This window comes from Myzus persicae, unplaced genomic scaffold, assembly GCF_001856785.1.
Source record: "Myzus persicae strain clone G006 unplaced genomic scaffold, MPER_G0061.0, whole genome shotgun sequence".
NCBI lineage: Eukaryota > Metazoa > Arthropoda > Insecta > Hemiptera > Aphididae > Myzus > Myzus persicae.
Window position 1 is genome coordinate 145,100 of NW_019101803.1, and position 18,438 is coordinate 163,537.

Below are 18,438 nucleotides of genomic sequence, written 5' to 3' on the forward strand. Positions count from 1 at the left end.
AATCAGCGTAAAAAAGCGGTTTATCTCAAATTTGAAATTTGTGCCAAAATCTCCTGCGGTGATTACACAGAGATCGAGTTAAAAATGTGAAGGTATATCTGGTGTATACGTTATACATATAATACATACGTATATATGTATATGTTATGTGCACCACGCAATGTCACAAACACACACACACACACACACACACACACACACACACACACACACACACACACACACACACACACACACGTTTTTTCACGGAGTGAAAACCGAAGGAGGAAAAAAAATAGAGAAGAAAAGTAGAAGGGGGAAAAAATAGTCTCGCGGATAATAAATCGTCCGATTCAAATGAGAATCGCGTACGGCGGCGATCCGTATCCGTATCTGATCCGGTAATTAATTGTTGTGTGTTTATAATAAAACAGTGCACGGCGGCGGCGGCGGCGAACCCGGAGGAGGATATTTCCATTGGCCGGGCCGCCGCGGCGGACGGGGTCGGGGTCGGTCCCGACAAGCAAATGCACTTAGAGCGGTCAACTATGCAAGGGGTAATAATGTTCCCAAGCTTTACACAATACACACACGCGCGCACGCGCACTATATAATATATATATGTATATGTGTAATATATGTATTATACGCATGTGTGCGTGTGCATTTATACACGTATATATTATACGGAGAGGAGAAGTCTATGCGTCGACGACGACGGCGAAGACCGTCTCTCTCTCTCTCTCTCTCTGTCGTTCTCTCGAATTCCATTCGGTATTTATCCTCCTCTTCGTTTTGTTTTGTATTTCTTCTTTATTTCTTATTATTTATTTATTGTTTTTTCTTATTTTTTTTCTTTTTATATACATACTTATATACTCCGTATCACGCGGTCTTGGTCGTTAACCGCACATTTATGTTAATCATGTATGTGTGTGTGTGTGTGTGTGTGTGTTTTGTAGCCGATTTTATTTATCGCATACAAACGCGTGGCTGTATAATATAATAGGGGACGATGCCGCGGTCCGGTGGAAGAGGGTCGACCGCGGCGGCGGCGTTGCACTTGCGGTGGGCGTCATGGAATCTCGGCAATCGGCGGATGCCGCCGCCGACAGACGGTCAAATTTTCGGACTTTGCGGCGGCGCCCCGGACGTGCAATTTCCAAGTGAAATGTCGGCCACGCGCGTCATTTGATTTGTTTTATGATAATAATAATGATATTACAGTCTCGTCCTATAATCCGATGACTTTCCCGCCAAATATTCATACGTCTCATTTGTTTGAGGTAATAATATTATGCAATGAAATATACATTAAAACGACGTATTGCAATATGTACGCCCTTTGGCTAATACGAAGTTCGACGATTTTTCGCTGGCGTTCTGCTGTATAAAATATACCTACGTTTAATCGACACGAAACTTGACGTCGTCAACAGTGTGGCTCTATACATATATATTCATATTGAATGCTTACGAGTAACAACTATTATGATAATATGCAAATACCTCGATAAATAATGTTCTCGCGTCCGCGTAAGCGGTAGACCGTCAGATTTCCGAATAATTAACCGCGTGAATTAACAATATTATATAATTTTTACGTTAATAATATACTATATATATATTATTATAATGTATGATTCAATAACGTCCGATGCAATCCGCAACGACCAAATACTTGTATTTTACCCGAAACGATATAATATGATTCGTAGTCAACTCCGGTGTAATACTATAACAACAATAATAATACAATATATATATATATAAATATATTTATTTAGGATATTATGCGCCATCGGATCGCGGTGGCGTTCGAAAACCGCGTGCCACAATCCCGGTCATCGTCGTCGTCGGGGTTGGGGGAAGGGGAGGGGATGGGAAGAGAATGAGAGCTAAGCTCACTAAATCTTCGGTCCTGTTGGCACCGGGCCACTGTCCGACACCCAATCCTAAAATACCGTCGACGTCGCCGAAAACGACGTCGTAATTAAAAGCCCGCCGCCAAGACCCGCGTACCGTCTACGGCGACCGGCCGCGGAGCAGACGTCGCCGCGCCGTTGTTTTATTTATTTGGTTTTTTTTATATTTATATGTGCGCGCACAATAATTATACATATACCCTTGACGACGTATATCATGTGTGTGTAATAATTTTTTTCCGCCTCCCAAAACACACACGACACACGCTCGCACCGCGCAGTACGATAAACTAAAAAAAAAAAAAATATATATAAATTCGTATACAGCGCGCAGCCGTCTCTCGCCACGTATATAAGTCACACCGTACCCGAATAACATTTCTCTGCAGTAGGTATGAGATGAGATGTACGTGCGGTGGCAGTGATTAAAATATCGCCATTTTTCTTCAATTGTATAATTTGAAAGCTAAATTATTATTAATTTTCGTCCAATGTACACGTAGTTTATGCGCCAGGCCAGGTTACGCTTCAAATCTGTATACGCAACTGATCCTTTTCTGATGTGCACAAACATATTTTATAGAACTGGACAAATACAATATTCCGTAATGCATTGTATTTTTTTTTTTTTTATGTATACAATTGACCTTAAAACGATCAGGTTATCTCGGGTTTTTAATTACTCAAACAATTATTAGAAAAAAACAATTATTCTCAGGGACACCCTGTAGTTAAAGTATTTGTTACGGTGTTTGCTGGCCGCGACGTCGTCGTCGGTCTGGCAATTAAACAGACCATTAAACAACGGGCTCGCTCACGATGCGTCTATAAACAATATTGTAATAATAATTTGAGATCCTCTCGTGCAGTTCGGCTTGAACGAGTGAGCGCTCGCTCGCGCAAGGTATAAAATAATAATAATATATAGAAATCGGACCAAGGTGAAAAAAGCGTTAAAGTCCCGGACGCCGGTAATTTATTGATGGTTGATTTTTTTCTTTCTTCCCGACATCCGGTCATTTGATAGAAGTATTTTTATTATTATTACTATTATTATTCGAGCGAGCGACTTTGTCACTATATTATACGAGACGCGCGTTCACATAAATATATATACATATAGGTATGTATATTATTATGGTTGTGATGCACTTTTCGGCGCAAAAACACGCTCTGTTTCTTAAACATATTATATAGACGCGGCCCGCGCAATGATTTACGGTTCTTGTTTATTCTGTGTCGTAAATCCTACTGCAGCTTAATTTTATTGCATCATTTTTTTTTTTATCGACCATAATAATTAAAAAAAAAAAAAAATATTTGAGTCTATCTGTGTTTACGACGAACCCCACGTCCGATTTTGAACTGGTTTATAGTTTTATCTTTTACCACTGCTCATGGGCACCCACCCCTTGTATTTTTTAATATACTAAGACGCATAGTTAAGACTATAATGCTTTAATATTCGTATATTCTCAAAATACCGTTTTTGTGTATTTTACCCCCTTCTACCTTTTATTTTGTCACACCTGCACAGACTTTAGCACTTATTAAATATTTTGGCAACTTTCAACTTGGCTGCAGGTTGAGTAACTATATTTAAACCTATTAAGTCATAGTTCTCTAGAACATTATTTTGTTGTAAGTAAGTAATGATATGACATGCGATATATTTCTAGATTATTAATCGTACTTATTTAACGAATTTTTCTGTAGTTAAAAATAAATTGTAAAAATTAAGTTTAGTAAGCAATGGCTTTTAACAAAGTCTTTTATCATTTTTATCAGCTGCAAATCTCGCAGTTCGAAAAAATGCATGTAGATATAAATCATTGGTAGTAGATAAGTATAGGTATTGATTCTCCTTTCAAAATCGTGAACTGTTAATCTGCTGGAGAGTGCACATGTGTTGATATTTAAATATTTCTGTTTTAAAAATTCCCAATTGTTTTCGATCCCGCGTACCTACAAATAAATTATAATCATCCAAAACGTATTATCTAATTTACCTTAAATTATATCTGAATGTTGTACATTGTGTTATCTTTATTTGTCATGGTCGATTAGCTACTATTTAGATCTAGTTGAGTTGCCTTTAACGATATGATAAACATATTGTCGTGTATTAATGAACACGGTTTTTATTAATGGGTTAAGTTACTATTTACGTATATTGTTTGTAATTATACGAGACGTTTATTACGCGATATATAGGTTTTTACTATCTTGATTTTATTATACATATATAATAAACTATAGTTCGTTTTTTAAGACTCTTTCATGGAATATCTTTATAGAGTGCCGCGTAGAGTGCGTTTGTTATGTAAAACGATTTACTCCAATAAGTAAAAAAAAACAAAAAATCTTAAATGGTTTCTAAATAAATAGTTGTATTAACATAATGGTTGTTTTATATGGTTATATGGTTTTAAATGAAAAACTAATACGTACACACCATTAAAGGAGTATATAGATTCCATGAATGCCGTTGTTTTACTACCTATATAGCCATATAGGTACACATTATATACCAGCATATTCAATCTCAAAATTGTTTTTATATTTTGTTTGTTTAAAGTATCGATATATATATTAAGTATAATGATGTAGAAGTATACTATGAAATTAAATATATTTTTCATGCAAAGTGAAACTATTTTTGTTGTGTCAAAAAATGTAACACAGTTATTCTTTAAATTAATTACCTACGTTAAAAGTAAAATACTGAAGTAAATAAAACATTAATGGCGTGCATTTCATAGAAAAGTGTCAACAATTTTTAAACTAGCATTATATTGTACTATTCTAATATTATAAAAAAACTCGATTTTTTTTTTATTGTTTTATTTTATCTCAAACTTCAGCAAGTCATTAATGACTAATGAATAATGACGCTTGTACAATATACATATATGTATATTTGGCAGGTATTTTTACTCAACAATTTATAATCATTCAACAATGTTTCATTAACCAACATTCACATACTTGATGATATAGCACCTAAATAATATTTATCGTTTTTAACAAAAATAAAAAAAAAGGTCAGCTTTCATATTTTCTCTTTTAGAATAGAATGGCTTAACAGTATCTTAAAAATAAGTTATTTTTCTGCAATGCACTACATTTTCTTAATATTAAACATTTCTGATTATACAACACCTATAATGAATTACTCTACTTCCATATACCTTCTATATAACGTTATAAATAGATATGTTATCATTTTTTATATGACATTTTGTCGAAACGTTCTAAAATATTGTGGAATTATCTTATTGTTTTTATGAATTTGTGACTTGTGAGTGTGCCGATGACGATAACTGGACAAAATTTGTTTTTATATACTTAGAAAGGACTCGAAGTGGTTATGAACAAATTTCTTTTCAATTTCTAACAGACGACAAAAAAAAAATCGTAGTTTGCATCTTATTAGCATGTTTAATTCCGTAGTATTCGAGTGGGAATAGACATTATATTATGTATACTGTAGACTGGATTGCGTCAGTGGCGTTGACCTAATTGCGTTGGTGGAGTCTTAAGTCTTAACTCAGTACATTATTGTGTTGCAAGTATATGTATACGTAGGAACACAAAATGTATTAAGCTGTACCGCACAAAATAATATATATTATGTACGTATATAGAAATCACAGCAAAATCTGCTGCTGCTGCTGCGCCTGTGTCGTTACAGGGCGACGATGACAATGCGGATGGACGTAGGTACAGAGGTAATCTCTACGCGTACACGTGTTCTCGCTATAGCTGCAATAACAATATAATAGTAGTAGTAATAATAATTGTAATAGTACAATAAACAATGATGATGATAATAACAATAATAATAATAATGTGATATCGTGTGTATAACATGGGCAGTGGAGACGCAAATGCGCGGAGAGCACCCGCCACTGATGCGTTTACGAGAGGTGTTATTAATATCCACTTAGGACGGTGACTAGATAATGGGCACCCGCGGTATAGCGTATAATATGTACAGTGTACTGTGTAATCGAGCTCAGACGATTTGTATTTTCATATATTATTTTCTTCGTATTGTGTTCCTTCGCGGAAGCCTCGCTCACACAACATCATAATACCTATACAACAGTGTCAGTCGGCGCGCACATCATGACGTACTGTTGTACACGTAATAACCTATATACGTACCCACCGACGAAAATTACAATGATTTGCCCGTGCTTCCTATTAATCACTGCTGCCGGTGAGAGACGCTGCGCCGGTATCCAAATATCCGCCGCCCGAGCGTGTCTCTATCAAGTCCCACTCGGGAGTTATCGCGCGCGCGCGCCAATGGCCCCGGCGACGACGGTAGCCTTCTTCTTCTCGTGCGCACGCGCGAGCTCGCTCACCGGAGTCCGGTAATGACCGCGTGCTTATCCCCGCGTTTTGATACTGCGTCCACCGGCAGATGTACATTATTATTATTATTATTATTATTATTATTATTATTATTATATTATTATATTGTGATACCGTTGTTGGATTTTACCCGACGAACCGTGAGAAAATCGTATAAATTGACACGTTGATGCGAGCATGGTGGACGCAGCGAGAGTATGATGTCGGTGTTCGTTGTATAGTCCGTGGTATGCATAGGTATACCTGGGTTAAAGCGATAATAATAATAGACGTGAAACGCCGTGTACCTATGGCTTTCGCGAAACTTTTTAATGACTGTTTGCGTCGAAATTATATAGGTACTTCGTATTAGTTCGATAACGTCCAATGAACCGCGTACAGTGATGACGTTGTTTTGCGCCGAAGATTTAAATATTTAATAAATTATTATCATGACATACTTATGTATACGAGTTAGCCTGGAAGACCTTAAATCTGTCGAATTCAAGTAGATGTTAGGATCACTCGTGCTGCAGTCATTATTATTAAAATGATTTCAAATTGATTGATGCTTTCAAAATATATCTGAAAAATATACATAGGTACCCATTGTACCTTTTATAATATTATTTTGTTTACTTTCCGATGGTTGCCGGTACAATGTATATCATATTGTAGATATATTTTTATTCAACGTAGTAATTATAATGTTATTTACTCCTATTTGTATTTTTAAATGTTTTCGGGTGAACTGCAGATTAGTACTTATAATAGTTAATGGTTATAGTGAGAAAACATAATTATACTCCAGGTAAATAATTTACCAAGAACCTAATGTGCACGTGTTGTTTATTTTTAATTAGTAAATGAAAATATTGTAGAAATAATGCAATTTTATTTTTAATGCAAATTATTGAATATTATCGTTTGAAATATAGCAGGAATTCAATTTCACGTAAGATTGATTAAACAAGAATAAAACCAAACAAATAGCAATATAATACATGATAATTTTAACGATTTTAATCACTAAGCACTGTAAGTAAATACTTTAGGTGATATGGATTAGGATAATGCTATAAAAATGTTATTTGTGTACTGTGTATAATGTGTATATATGATTTTACATTTATGAAGTAGACCGTAAAATCCAAATTACCAAAATCTGCTGTTAAAATTTTCACATTTACAAAAACTAAAATAGTTTACAATTAGTACATAAATATTAAAACGACTAAAACGATTAAACGTTGAATAAAAAATAAAAGTACGAGATGGGATATTGAGACTACACCGTTTGCATTCGCATTAAAATTGATTTCATACAGTAAATTTAGTCATTTTCCCTCAAATTGTTGGTAGATTTTCTTAGGAAAAAATGAGAAACAAATGATAAAATTAAAAAAATAATATTTCCAAAATACCTACTTAATATTTTTTTTTCTAACTAATATATTCTTAGCTTAACTCAGAATCAACGATTGAACTGACAAAAAGTTTTTACTAAAACGGATTATTTTAAATTTAATTATAAATTTAAACGTTATATAGTTAGTATAAGTTTGTTTAATATAGAGTGTATATTAGTCGCATTTATGATTAAAATTATACTAATCAAAATAGTGCACAAAAAAATTAATCCGACTATTGGTTTCAACATTAATAGACGCCGGAACATTAGTAACATATTACGTAAACAACCACTTTATCTTAGTGTACATCCAAACTTGTTTGACTTGTATAATTTGTAGTTATTTCCGATCATTTGAAGAAAATTCTTTAGTAATTATTACTAATTATAGTAATTCCAACTGATGAAACCGTTTGATTAATAATATAATAATGAATTGTTTTATATACATTTGATATTCGTATAAATATTATAAAGGTACTACATATAATACAAATTGATTGCAGTTAAACTAAAAAATAAATTTATAAAAACTAATTAATTTTTTTATTATTATTCTTATTATTATTCTTTTCAAACATTTGATACTATATAGGTATACATTGTTTCATTAATTTAATTACGTTCATAATGATGTTAATCATTCGTTTTATTAACATCTAGCTATATAATTGGCAAAGAACAATCACTTATTAAGTGTAATTATAATCAACAAATGTAAAGGTGTATAATACATATTATTATTATAATTAAATAAGTTAAAAGTATATAATATAAATATTATACATTATATCAATACGTATGATGTGTTCTCTCTATGGTTTGCATTTCATCTCAAAGGTTTTTTGAAAACTTTACACCAAAAACGTTTTTATTTTTGCCTCAAGTTATTTTAAGTGTAAGAACATTGTTTTCAAAAAAAACTTATTTATTATTATAAGCAAGTTTTTTATACGCAATTCGTATTAAATAAATTAAAACGAACATTAAATTTCAAAATTTATGTTTGTATAAGGTGTTATGTTATTAATAACTCTGTAATTAACAGTTACGTTTTTATTGCGTAAAATAAAGATCATGTTAATAAGATAAATGACGAACATTATTTACAGTACTTATAATATGTCGTACATATTGGTATTTAAATTTATTTAGCGATATTTAAACATTTCAAGTCATGTGTTTCGGACCTCTAATTATTATTTATGTCTTCTATTTGTAACTTAGTGAATATATAGAATATGCATATATATTATATGGTAACTGTTAAGTGTGGGCGAATATTGATGCATTCAATTTAATCTTAGAACTTTTTTTTATATTAAAAAGCTGTTCCTCTTGAAGGCTAATAAATTGTCATCAAACAGTTGGAAAAATTATAACTTTTTGTTTTTTTATTTCTTAAATGTTTTTTCTTAGGTGGCAAATTATCATTTGCACATATTGTGAAGTTTATCAAAATATATGCTTAAATGTGTAAGAATATGTAGGTACTTTAATCAAATGGAAATTTGTTGGTTTATATTGTTTATAATAATATGTTTTTGTTACGTTATCATATTTATAAACATAATACATAATATTATAACCTATATGCCCATTGCCCATATACTATACGTATACATATTACATAATAGTGTTAGTTATTAATTAAATTGTGTGCTAATTCAAAATGTTTTTATTTTGTTTCCGGTCGAAATTTGTTATTCTCAAACTCAGGACCCTATCACTGTAAGTAAACACTTTTTATACGACCTATTTCTTATTTGAAACCGTATATATTAATATTATTGTTGTTTTCGCATTTTTCATCACCTGTTGTTTGACTTGGCCTTTTCCGGATACTACAACAGAGCGTGAGTATTGGTTATATTTAGTATCTATTATAATAATTAATAATAGAATTATAACGTGGTGAATGACCAAACTATTTACTAAACTTATGTATCTATTATGCAAATCAGGAATATAATTAATTTTTATCAGTACATTGGAAATTTTTAATCAATGTGCTACTTAGAAATCACGTTCGGACTTCACAACTTCACTACATTATTCCGCAGCAATAATGTGCCTTTGTGTATTGTGTAAATACGTTTTAAAGTCTGGAATTGATAATTGTATGGTATTAATGCAGAGACAGTATTTTTTTATTTATTTTTTGACAATTTTTAATGTACGATTATCTACCTATCTAATGATTGATATTCTCAACAGTTTTTCTATAATTATACAACATTAACGAGAACGCATTTTTTTCCTTGGCTGCATTTACATAATGTACAGAATTATATGCATATCTAAATGACGGTATACGTACCTATATACGGTTAGATTTTTTTTCTTCAGACATATTTGTTGACGTGTTAAAATATCGTTTTCATCAATTTTTTTTCTCCATCGTCGTCCACTATATTATGTAGGTAATGCAGTGGGAAAAAACTGATCAATTTCATAAATAATAAAACAAAACGATCGGAGTGGAAACATGAACTGAACAACGTTCCGGTTTAGTAGGTTTAACTGTTGATTAAAAGTATACTTGTAAACATATTCGCTGTAAAGAGATGATAAAATTAATATAGGTACACACATTATATATTATTATGCCAAATGAAATATTAACGAACTGCAAATGTACGTTTGCGCGTGTTTATATTATAAATTATAATAATTCAATAAAAAATCCAAAAACTGTTTGTATATCGTGTATGTAAATACGACTCCCTTGATTTGTTTGTGATTATATGGCTGTTTGATCATAATCCTTTAAAATACAAACCGTACTTGAGCCGTTGAGCGGTTTCCATTTCCTACGTGAATCCGACAAATATATTTTGCTGTTTGTAGGAGTTTTGGTTAAAGCGCATCAACTTGAGGAGCAGATTAAACTTATAATATATTTTATTATAGTTTGTCTCACCCGCTGACAACTTTTTATTGTATAATTTTTTTAAAATATGATTTTAGAAAATGATTAGGTACTGTAAAATATAATATGAAAGTCACAATTAGTGCTTATACAGTTTACCTAATCTCTAAATAATTAAATATACCATTTTTTAAAATTTAAATTGTATGCGGAAATGGAGTACCCAAAGCGAACATATTATACAGATTATAGGTATATATAATATTCGAGCTGATTGTGCAGTAGTAACTAGTAAATATAAGGATGGGTATTCACCATGACAAACTCAATAATAGGACACCATACATTATTTATATAATATACTATGTATTGATACTTCTGTAAATTATAAAGATTACTTCTGCAACTGTTCACGCATTGTCTATTCTATTGTGTGATATTTTGTTTGTACACATTACAGTAGGCAGTTCGGTAGGCATGGTAAAGAGTAAACTAAATCCTGTCCGTGTCGACAATATCGCTGACGTCCAGATTTTTAACTCCAGTTTATAACCAGTAGTAGGGACATAATATTATATTGTAATATTGTTATTATGTAGTAGTAAAAACGATATTATAATGTATAATAATGCATATTATACGCGCGTATTATAATATAATACTACACCCGCGTATTATTATAACGTGTCCGCCGATCATCGGCCGGTTGTCGATCGTGTAGATATGATTTCAGGTGGGTTTTCTAATCTTTCGGAATCTCTATCGTTTTTGATATTTAAAAAATATTTATTCATATGCATGTGTATATTTAGAACGTTATCCGGCCCCGGGTGGCCATTAATTCGGAGCACATAATATAATATATACGCGCGATGACCGGCGTATCTGTATCTGCTGTACCCATATAATATAATATAATATAATATAATGTATATATATATACGAACGGATAATACCCTATATACCCGCAGTAATGTACTTATATATACACTGCACCGATATTATATTTTATTATATTATACGGAATAAACGCCAAAGAATGAACCATTGTAGCGTGCTTTTTTTTTTGTACGTATCATTATATATTATATATAAAAAAAAATTATAAAATGTTCTCCGCGATCGAACCGCACGATAGTGTCCGCGGGATGACTATTAAGAAATAACATAATATAATATCCTGCGTATACCTATACATACGTATTATATTTTTAATATATATATTTTTTTTTTCATTTTCCCCCTTGAAATTTGTTCCGCGAGCTCGCGCGTGAGAAGGCGTCCGGCCGGGGGCCTCGGGGGAGGAGGTGGCGTGGGGGGGGGCTGCGGCGTCGGGTGCGCGTCTATATACAATATAACCGACAATTAGAGCGTTAATACGACGGACGGCCGAGATTGCCCAAGGGCTGCCGGTCGGCCAGGGATGGTATTCGGTCAGATCCGCCGCGCCGATAAGAGGTGATGTACGCATATTATAATATACACGAAGCCACGGAAGCCGTTTCGGGTCGGATGAGGAAAAAAAATTACTCATATAATGTATGGTATACGTGTAATATTTATATGTATGTAATATTATGTTTGTACGTATATTATGTGAATGTGTGTGCATGTGTGCGCGCCGTCGTAAGTATACTACCCGCCGCTGCAATAACTCCCTCCGGGTCTAGGTTCATGCTAATGAGGACACCTGTCCTAATAAAATTTACATTCATTTTACATAAACATTTTTTTTTGTTTTTTTTTTTTTTTTCACGTTATAATAACCGCGTTTAGAAAACGTATCTACTACACACAAATGCGTGTGTGTTGTGTTGATATTATTATTTCGTTGTATATAATATGTCCTCGCGAGAAATTGTTGTTTAACAACGGCGGTTCATGTACATACATACCTACGAGCTGGGTATATGCATCATTCGCGCGTGTATAATATATTTTTTTTGCGACTCTTCAAATGTCATCTGTAGACAGCGCATGTAACTGTATACTATCTATGAGTACTATAACCAGCTAGTAATGGTATGGTGTAGTAGTTTTTGTACATTTTATTTACACGATACTTTCGGTGTGCCCATAACGTACGGTAGCTGCAGCTGCAGATGTCACGGTTGACATTTTCACCGATTATAAAAATGAAAAGAAAAATAAACTGCAAAGTAAATTACACCCACTCGACGCTATCGAAATTAGACGACTCCGAGTCGTGTCCGTTATTGCAGCACCGCATACAGCCGAACAATCATAATATTGTGATGGTGGTGGTGATTACGGCCGTACTATATATGCGTATACTTGTTTATATATTTATATAATATTATAAAATAATAAATGTCTGATATCGTCCATATACTACAAGCGTATAATATATTATTTTTATTCGGCGGCGTCTTTCCACTCCCTTTTGTCGACGCGATAAAGAGCTCTATTGTGTAATGATTAACATACCGGAATTCGTTTTCGTTTAAAAATAAAAGGATTCTTACGTTTTAGTATGTACTCTAGCGGAGTGTAATAAATCATTCGTAATTAAATGGTATTTGCGACTTACAGTTTTCCACGACTCGTCCCCGCTAGAAATTCGAAAAATCCTAATCCTTTTTGAAATCGTCCAAAAATATTTTTATTCTATATGGAGTACGCACTCAGTTGCGTGTGTTATTCGGATTGAAACTCAAAATACTCTCTCAGAGATAAATGATTTCAATATTTATTTATTTATTATACAATCTTGGCACTATTTTAACCATTTATTACTATATAAATAAATATAACTGCTTAAGAATATTACATTTTATTGTATTTTAGTATTTGTATTAAACACGGCAAAAGCATTTACCTACTACTGAAACCGAAATGTAGTATAAATTAGTAAATGTTTAGAAATGTTGTTCTGTTTGGCTTTTGTGGTATATTTCAACAAGGTTTAACTTAATAGTATATATTTTAAACAATTGACGGTCGTTATTCGTAGTAACTGTTGATGTTTACAAAATACAAAGTCCTTAATAACAAATTTACGAAAATATTCTTTGAATTATCAAAACATAATTATCATGTATTACGTATGAATACAATCATTAAATAGATATTTGAACACAATAAAACTATAATTATTAATATATTGGCTTATTGTTGATAAAATTATGGACATTTACGCAATAGAAAATTATGTTTTCGCGGTACCAATAGTTTACTTGGACATAATATATCAATAATATAAATACACTCGAATGACGAACAATTACATTTTTCAAAATATTGTTTTAAAATTAAAAACATTTTCAATTTTATGATGTGCATAAAGTTGTATCGAAAGGAAGTACAATATTGAGTATCGCTCACGTCGTTTGTACAAATAAAACTTCTCGCTACCCTTTTTGAAACGAAACAAGTATAATTTATGTAGAATGTTGTAAATGAATTTGTCAGTTGCAAAAAAGATGGATCGTGTTTTTTATCCTGCACAAACACACACGCACACACACAATACCGCACATCGCATTGCCAGCATTTCACGTTGCGTGTATATGAATAACTGAGCCGCGTAATGATGGATTATGAGATAATTGCTCGGGATAAATAAAATTAAAAAGAATGAAAAAAAAAAACCAAAACAGTAGGACAGTAGAATTGTAAGTATACCTGTATAATATTATTCATGTGTAATATTTTTTCGAAATGTATATAACCCACCCGGTCGGTGGTTGTCAGTCCAATTAATTTTTTTAGAGGCACGCGGGAAAAAAATTATATGATATATAATACACATTTAAACATGTATTTTCTTTCGCTTCTTATTTTTCCGCGCCCCGCCGCCGTCACCGAAACATTCGGAAAATGTGGTGGTGATCTTTCAAGACGCAGCACGTTTAGAATACGAAATGATAAGCAAACTTACAAACGAGTGCACGCGCGCGTGTGTGTATTTTTTCGGTCATAATTTCTGAAGAATGTGGTTTTACAAACGCGCATACGCGCTCGTGTATATTTATATACTATATGATATATATATATAATATATATGTACACGTAATATTATTTACATACCACGTTCTCAGCGTCTACACACGTAGGCTAAACTTTTTTCGGTAGGCGTCATCGTTTCTGTATATGGCCGAGGTAAAACAATATATATATTATAAATGTTGTGCGAGCATAATTTTTTTTTATTATTATTATTATTATTATTATTTATATTTTTTTTTATTTTCATTTTTTTATTTTTATGATATATGTTTCCTCGGGTTTTCTACCGTGGTGCTCACCATAATTCAGATCCACCGCACAGATATCCGCGTATAATTTATGTGTGTTCAACCAACACGGTAGCCTACGAGACATGCGTGGATATTACGGCGTGGGGCTCTTATCACGAATCGAGATTTTTCGACGTTGTTTGAAATTGGCTTCTAAACACACACACACACACGCACGCACGCACATACATATGAGTTTATTTTATATTATATTATATTATTATTATTATTATCGTATAATACATAATATTATACATATATATATATATATACGAGTGCGCATGTGTGCGTAATAATAATAATTTTATTATTATTATACGACGTTCGTATATATATATATATAGTATACGATTATTGCGTTCGCGGCGCAAGGGATGTCCTTAATTTTTGTTCGCCCGAAATTTATGGGCTCATGACTTTTGGCGCTGTCGGCCCGGAACACGGGTGCCCGTGGCGTATATAGATAAAGATTTTAGCGACATAAAAAAAAAAACTTTATGTTTCCTAAAAATATCTAAGACTTTTGTATTTTATTTTTCCGACCATATAATATAATAATGACGTTCCCAGAATAAATTAGAAGTCGCTGGTTGTGCGGCGTGTTTAAAAAATAAGCGCAGAGGCTTTTAAAAGCCCACAACATTTTATGTAAAACAAAAAAAAACGTGCCTCTTCATGTTCATTCCAACATAGCTAAGTATTTAGGTACATAGGAGTCAATTTCATTCCTCGCGTATTCCGAATATTTTTATAATGGATATCTTTTTATCATTATAATTGTTATTGTTATTGTTATTACAATTTTAACTTTATACGAATATCAATAAAATAGATATTATTATAAATATTTAAAACAAAATGCCAACATATATAATCGCGAGTATTTGGTGTATGATAAAAATATACCAGCGAAATTATATATTTAGACGTAATAAACATATTTCAGAGAACGGACAATTTATTAGTTTATAAATTAAAATGTTAAAACATGTATTTTTTCATGTATAAAATATGTATACTTAGTGTGCACATAATTCAAAAAAGACATTTATCAAAAAGAAAAATGTATACATTTTGAAAGTTTGTATACATACATCATATTATTATCATTAACCTACAATCATTATTATCTCCATGTTTTTATAAATGTGTTTTTGTGTCTTACATTTTATATTATATACACAGAGGTATATAATGTATGTGTTCCTATATTATGTATATAAAGTGCTATACTCGACCGCAGTTCTGGGTTTTGAACACCAAATTGCCGTACACTTAAAACAATATAAAATAATAATCATAATATTGGATGTGTATTATGACTAATTTGTGTAATGTGTTTTGTTCCATGTGGACGACTCGCCCGTTCCCGAATGAATTTGGACATGCAACCGTGTCTGTTTACCACGCTGCAGTATGTGAGTATTATACATCTTTATAATATTATTATTATTCTTGATATTCATTTGACCATTATTAGTTTAATTTTTTATATTAAGTACATAATATTTTGTGTTTTAATATAAATACGATATTACTATTATTTATTACCGCGCGTACACCACAACCGTCGTGCACTGTGTGTATACGCTGTGAGAAATTTAATCAATTGAAAATGCACACAAACACGAGGGAGCGAGAAAGAAAAATTTCTACCCGCACCCGCGTGGCGACCACCGGAACTTTGACCGACAGTTTCCTCACATACACCGACGCACTGTTGAATAATGCTAATTAAAATCGGCCTGCCATTGTTTCCAATTAATTATCATATTTGTATAATATGAGTTAAGCGTATTAAACAGTTTAATGCCATACATCGTGCAGGTATATATACGTATGTATAATAATATACAGTCGTGGCGTGTGTGCGCGCGGGGGAGGGAGAGGGTTTGATTATCATATATACCGTGTCAGGACGTGTTACAGTTTATGGGTTGTTTTCGTAGGAGTGCAAGCGCAGACTTGTAAAGTTATTGGCCTAATGTAAAACACCCCCGCCACCGACATCCGGGTTCATGGCTTTATCCGGCACGTGTTTTGTGGTCAGTGTGTAAAATAATAAATATTTAAAAATGCATACTTCGATAATATTCACACCGACGGTATTGTAAAGTGTTGAGTGTATAGGTTACAATATAATATTATACACCTAGCTATAGCGCAATATTTATACCTACATTAATGTTAAACAATATGACGTGGACAGGTACACTGCAGGCATATATGATGTGTGCGTATGGTATCAGAGCCGGCCTAACTATCGATATTTAGTGGCTTTTTAAGGCTTACCCGTCGCTTTTACCTTAATATAAGCGGCTACAGAGTTTCAACCACGTGTGTGTTTAAAGAAAAAAAAATTCAGTTTACATTTCTAGGGGAAAAACTATTAATGGTTGCAATCTCCAACAAAAATAAAACTCTGGCAGCTATTTATTATTACGCGTGACGTATATTTATTGTTACACGCCTAGATGTAATGTGCACCATAATTTAATTATTATTTAGTTCTCAAACATAATGGTGGTCGCGTTTTAAAAACAAAAACTTTAAAAAATAATCATATACATGTATGCAATATAAGGTTATGTGTTTTTTTTTTATAACATGTACAATGATATGATATGCGTTCAACCGATTAGGTATATATATATTATTAGTTACAAATATGAACCGATATTTCGTTTATTGCTTATACCCACGTCGTACGGTATTTTCACTCGCATGAAAATAATTTTATTTTTGTTAATTTCCCCTCATAACGTCTCACTAATTTTGTAATGGACTTCGACTTTAACGTTCATTAAAAATTATTATTTTGCCCTCAGCAGTTTTTTACATTGCGATATAATATGTAATTAAAATGTATTCTGTAAAATACGTAGTTTGTGCGATATATATTTTACTATAATTTCCGGCAATTTAACAATAAAACTTTAGGTATATTTCACTATATATACAGGTATATATCTATATATATGTGAAACGTGCATTAAAATTTTAGATTTTATTATAAATGTAAAATAATTGAAAAAACTAAAACAAGTTTATGAAGAATACGTAGGTACGCCGTAATATATTCAGGAATGTTTTTTTTCATACAAAAATGCATCAAACCTGAAGAAAAAAATTATTTTAGAGTACCTATATTTTCATGATCACAATACTAATTATTACTGTTTAGACTTATTGTAGCAAGATTTATGGAGATACTCATCACGGTATAATATTTTCCAAAATAAAACAATGTGGTCATATTATATTATTATTATGAGACAAAAATTTAACTTAATACACCTAACCAGGTACTTAAGAGTAGGTATAATATACGGCTAAACCTTTTCCGGGGGACAGGATATTTTGAATAATATAATCGCAATGATATGTGTGTGTAGGTAAAATTATAATAATAATAGTATATTATGTAGCAATACGAGAGGTCATATTAATATGCATGCCGCCACAACCACGGTAGCCGTTGTTATAAATTCCAGAGTTTCCACCGGTAATTGTCTCTAATATATCCCCCGGAGTAACCTATTTATTGCATATAGGATGTATTATCACCTGTTTTTTTTTCCACCCCGTTTTATGAAATCACCTGTTACCACAATTAAAGTCAAATTCGAT

At 32.3% G+C, this 18,438-nt stretch overlaps 1 protein-coding gene across 9 annotated transcripts in view; it reads left to right on the forward strand.

Moving 5' to 3' along the window:
• Positions 1-18,438, forward strand: part of LOC111030456 (ankyrin repeat domain-containing protein SOWAHB) — an 89,794-nt gene that overhangs the window by 45,694 nt on the left and 25,662 nt on the right. For 7 of the 9 annotated variants that reach the window (XR_002604113.1, XR_002604112.1, XR_002604114.1 and 4 more), the window contains one exon: positions 9,397-9,408. Coding sequence is in view for 6 of the 9 variants with exons in the window: in XM_022309957.1 (XP_022165649.1) it covers positions 9,397-9,408 (12 nt within the window). In the remaining 3 variants the exon portion in view is untranslated. Of the gene's footprint in view, positions 1-9,396; positions 9,409-9,530; positions 9,534-13,042; positions 13,046-18,438 lie in introns of all 9 variants that reach the window. The other 2 variants (XM_022309956.1, XM_022309955.1) reach the window with 2 other exon arrangements.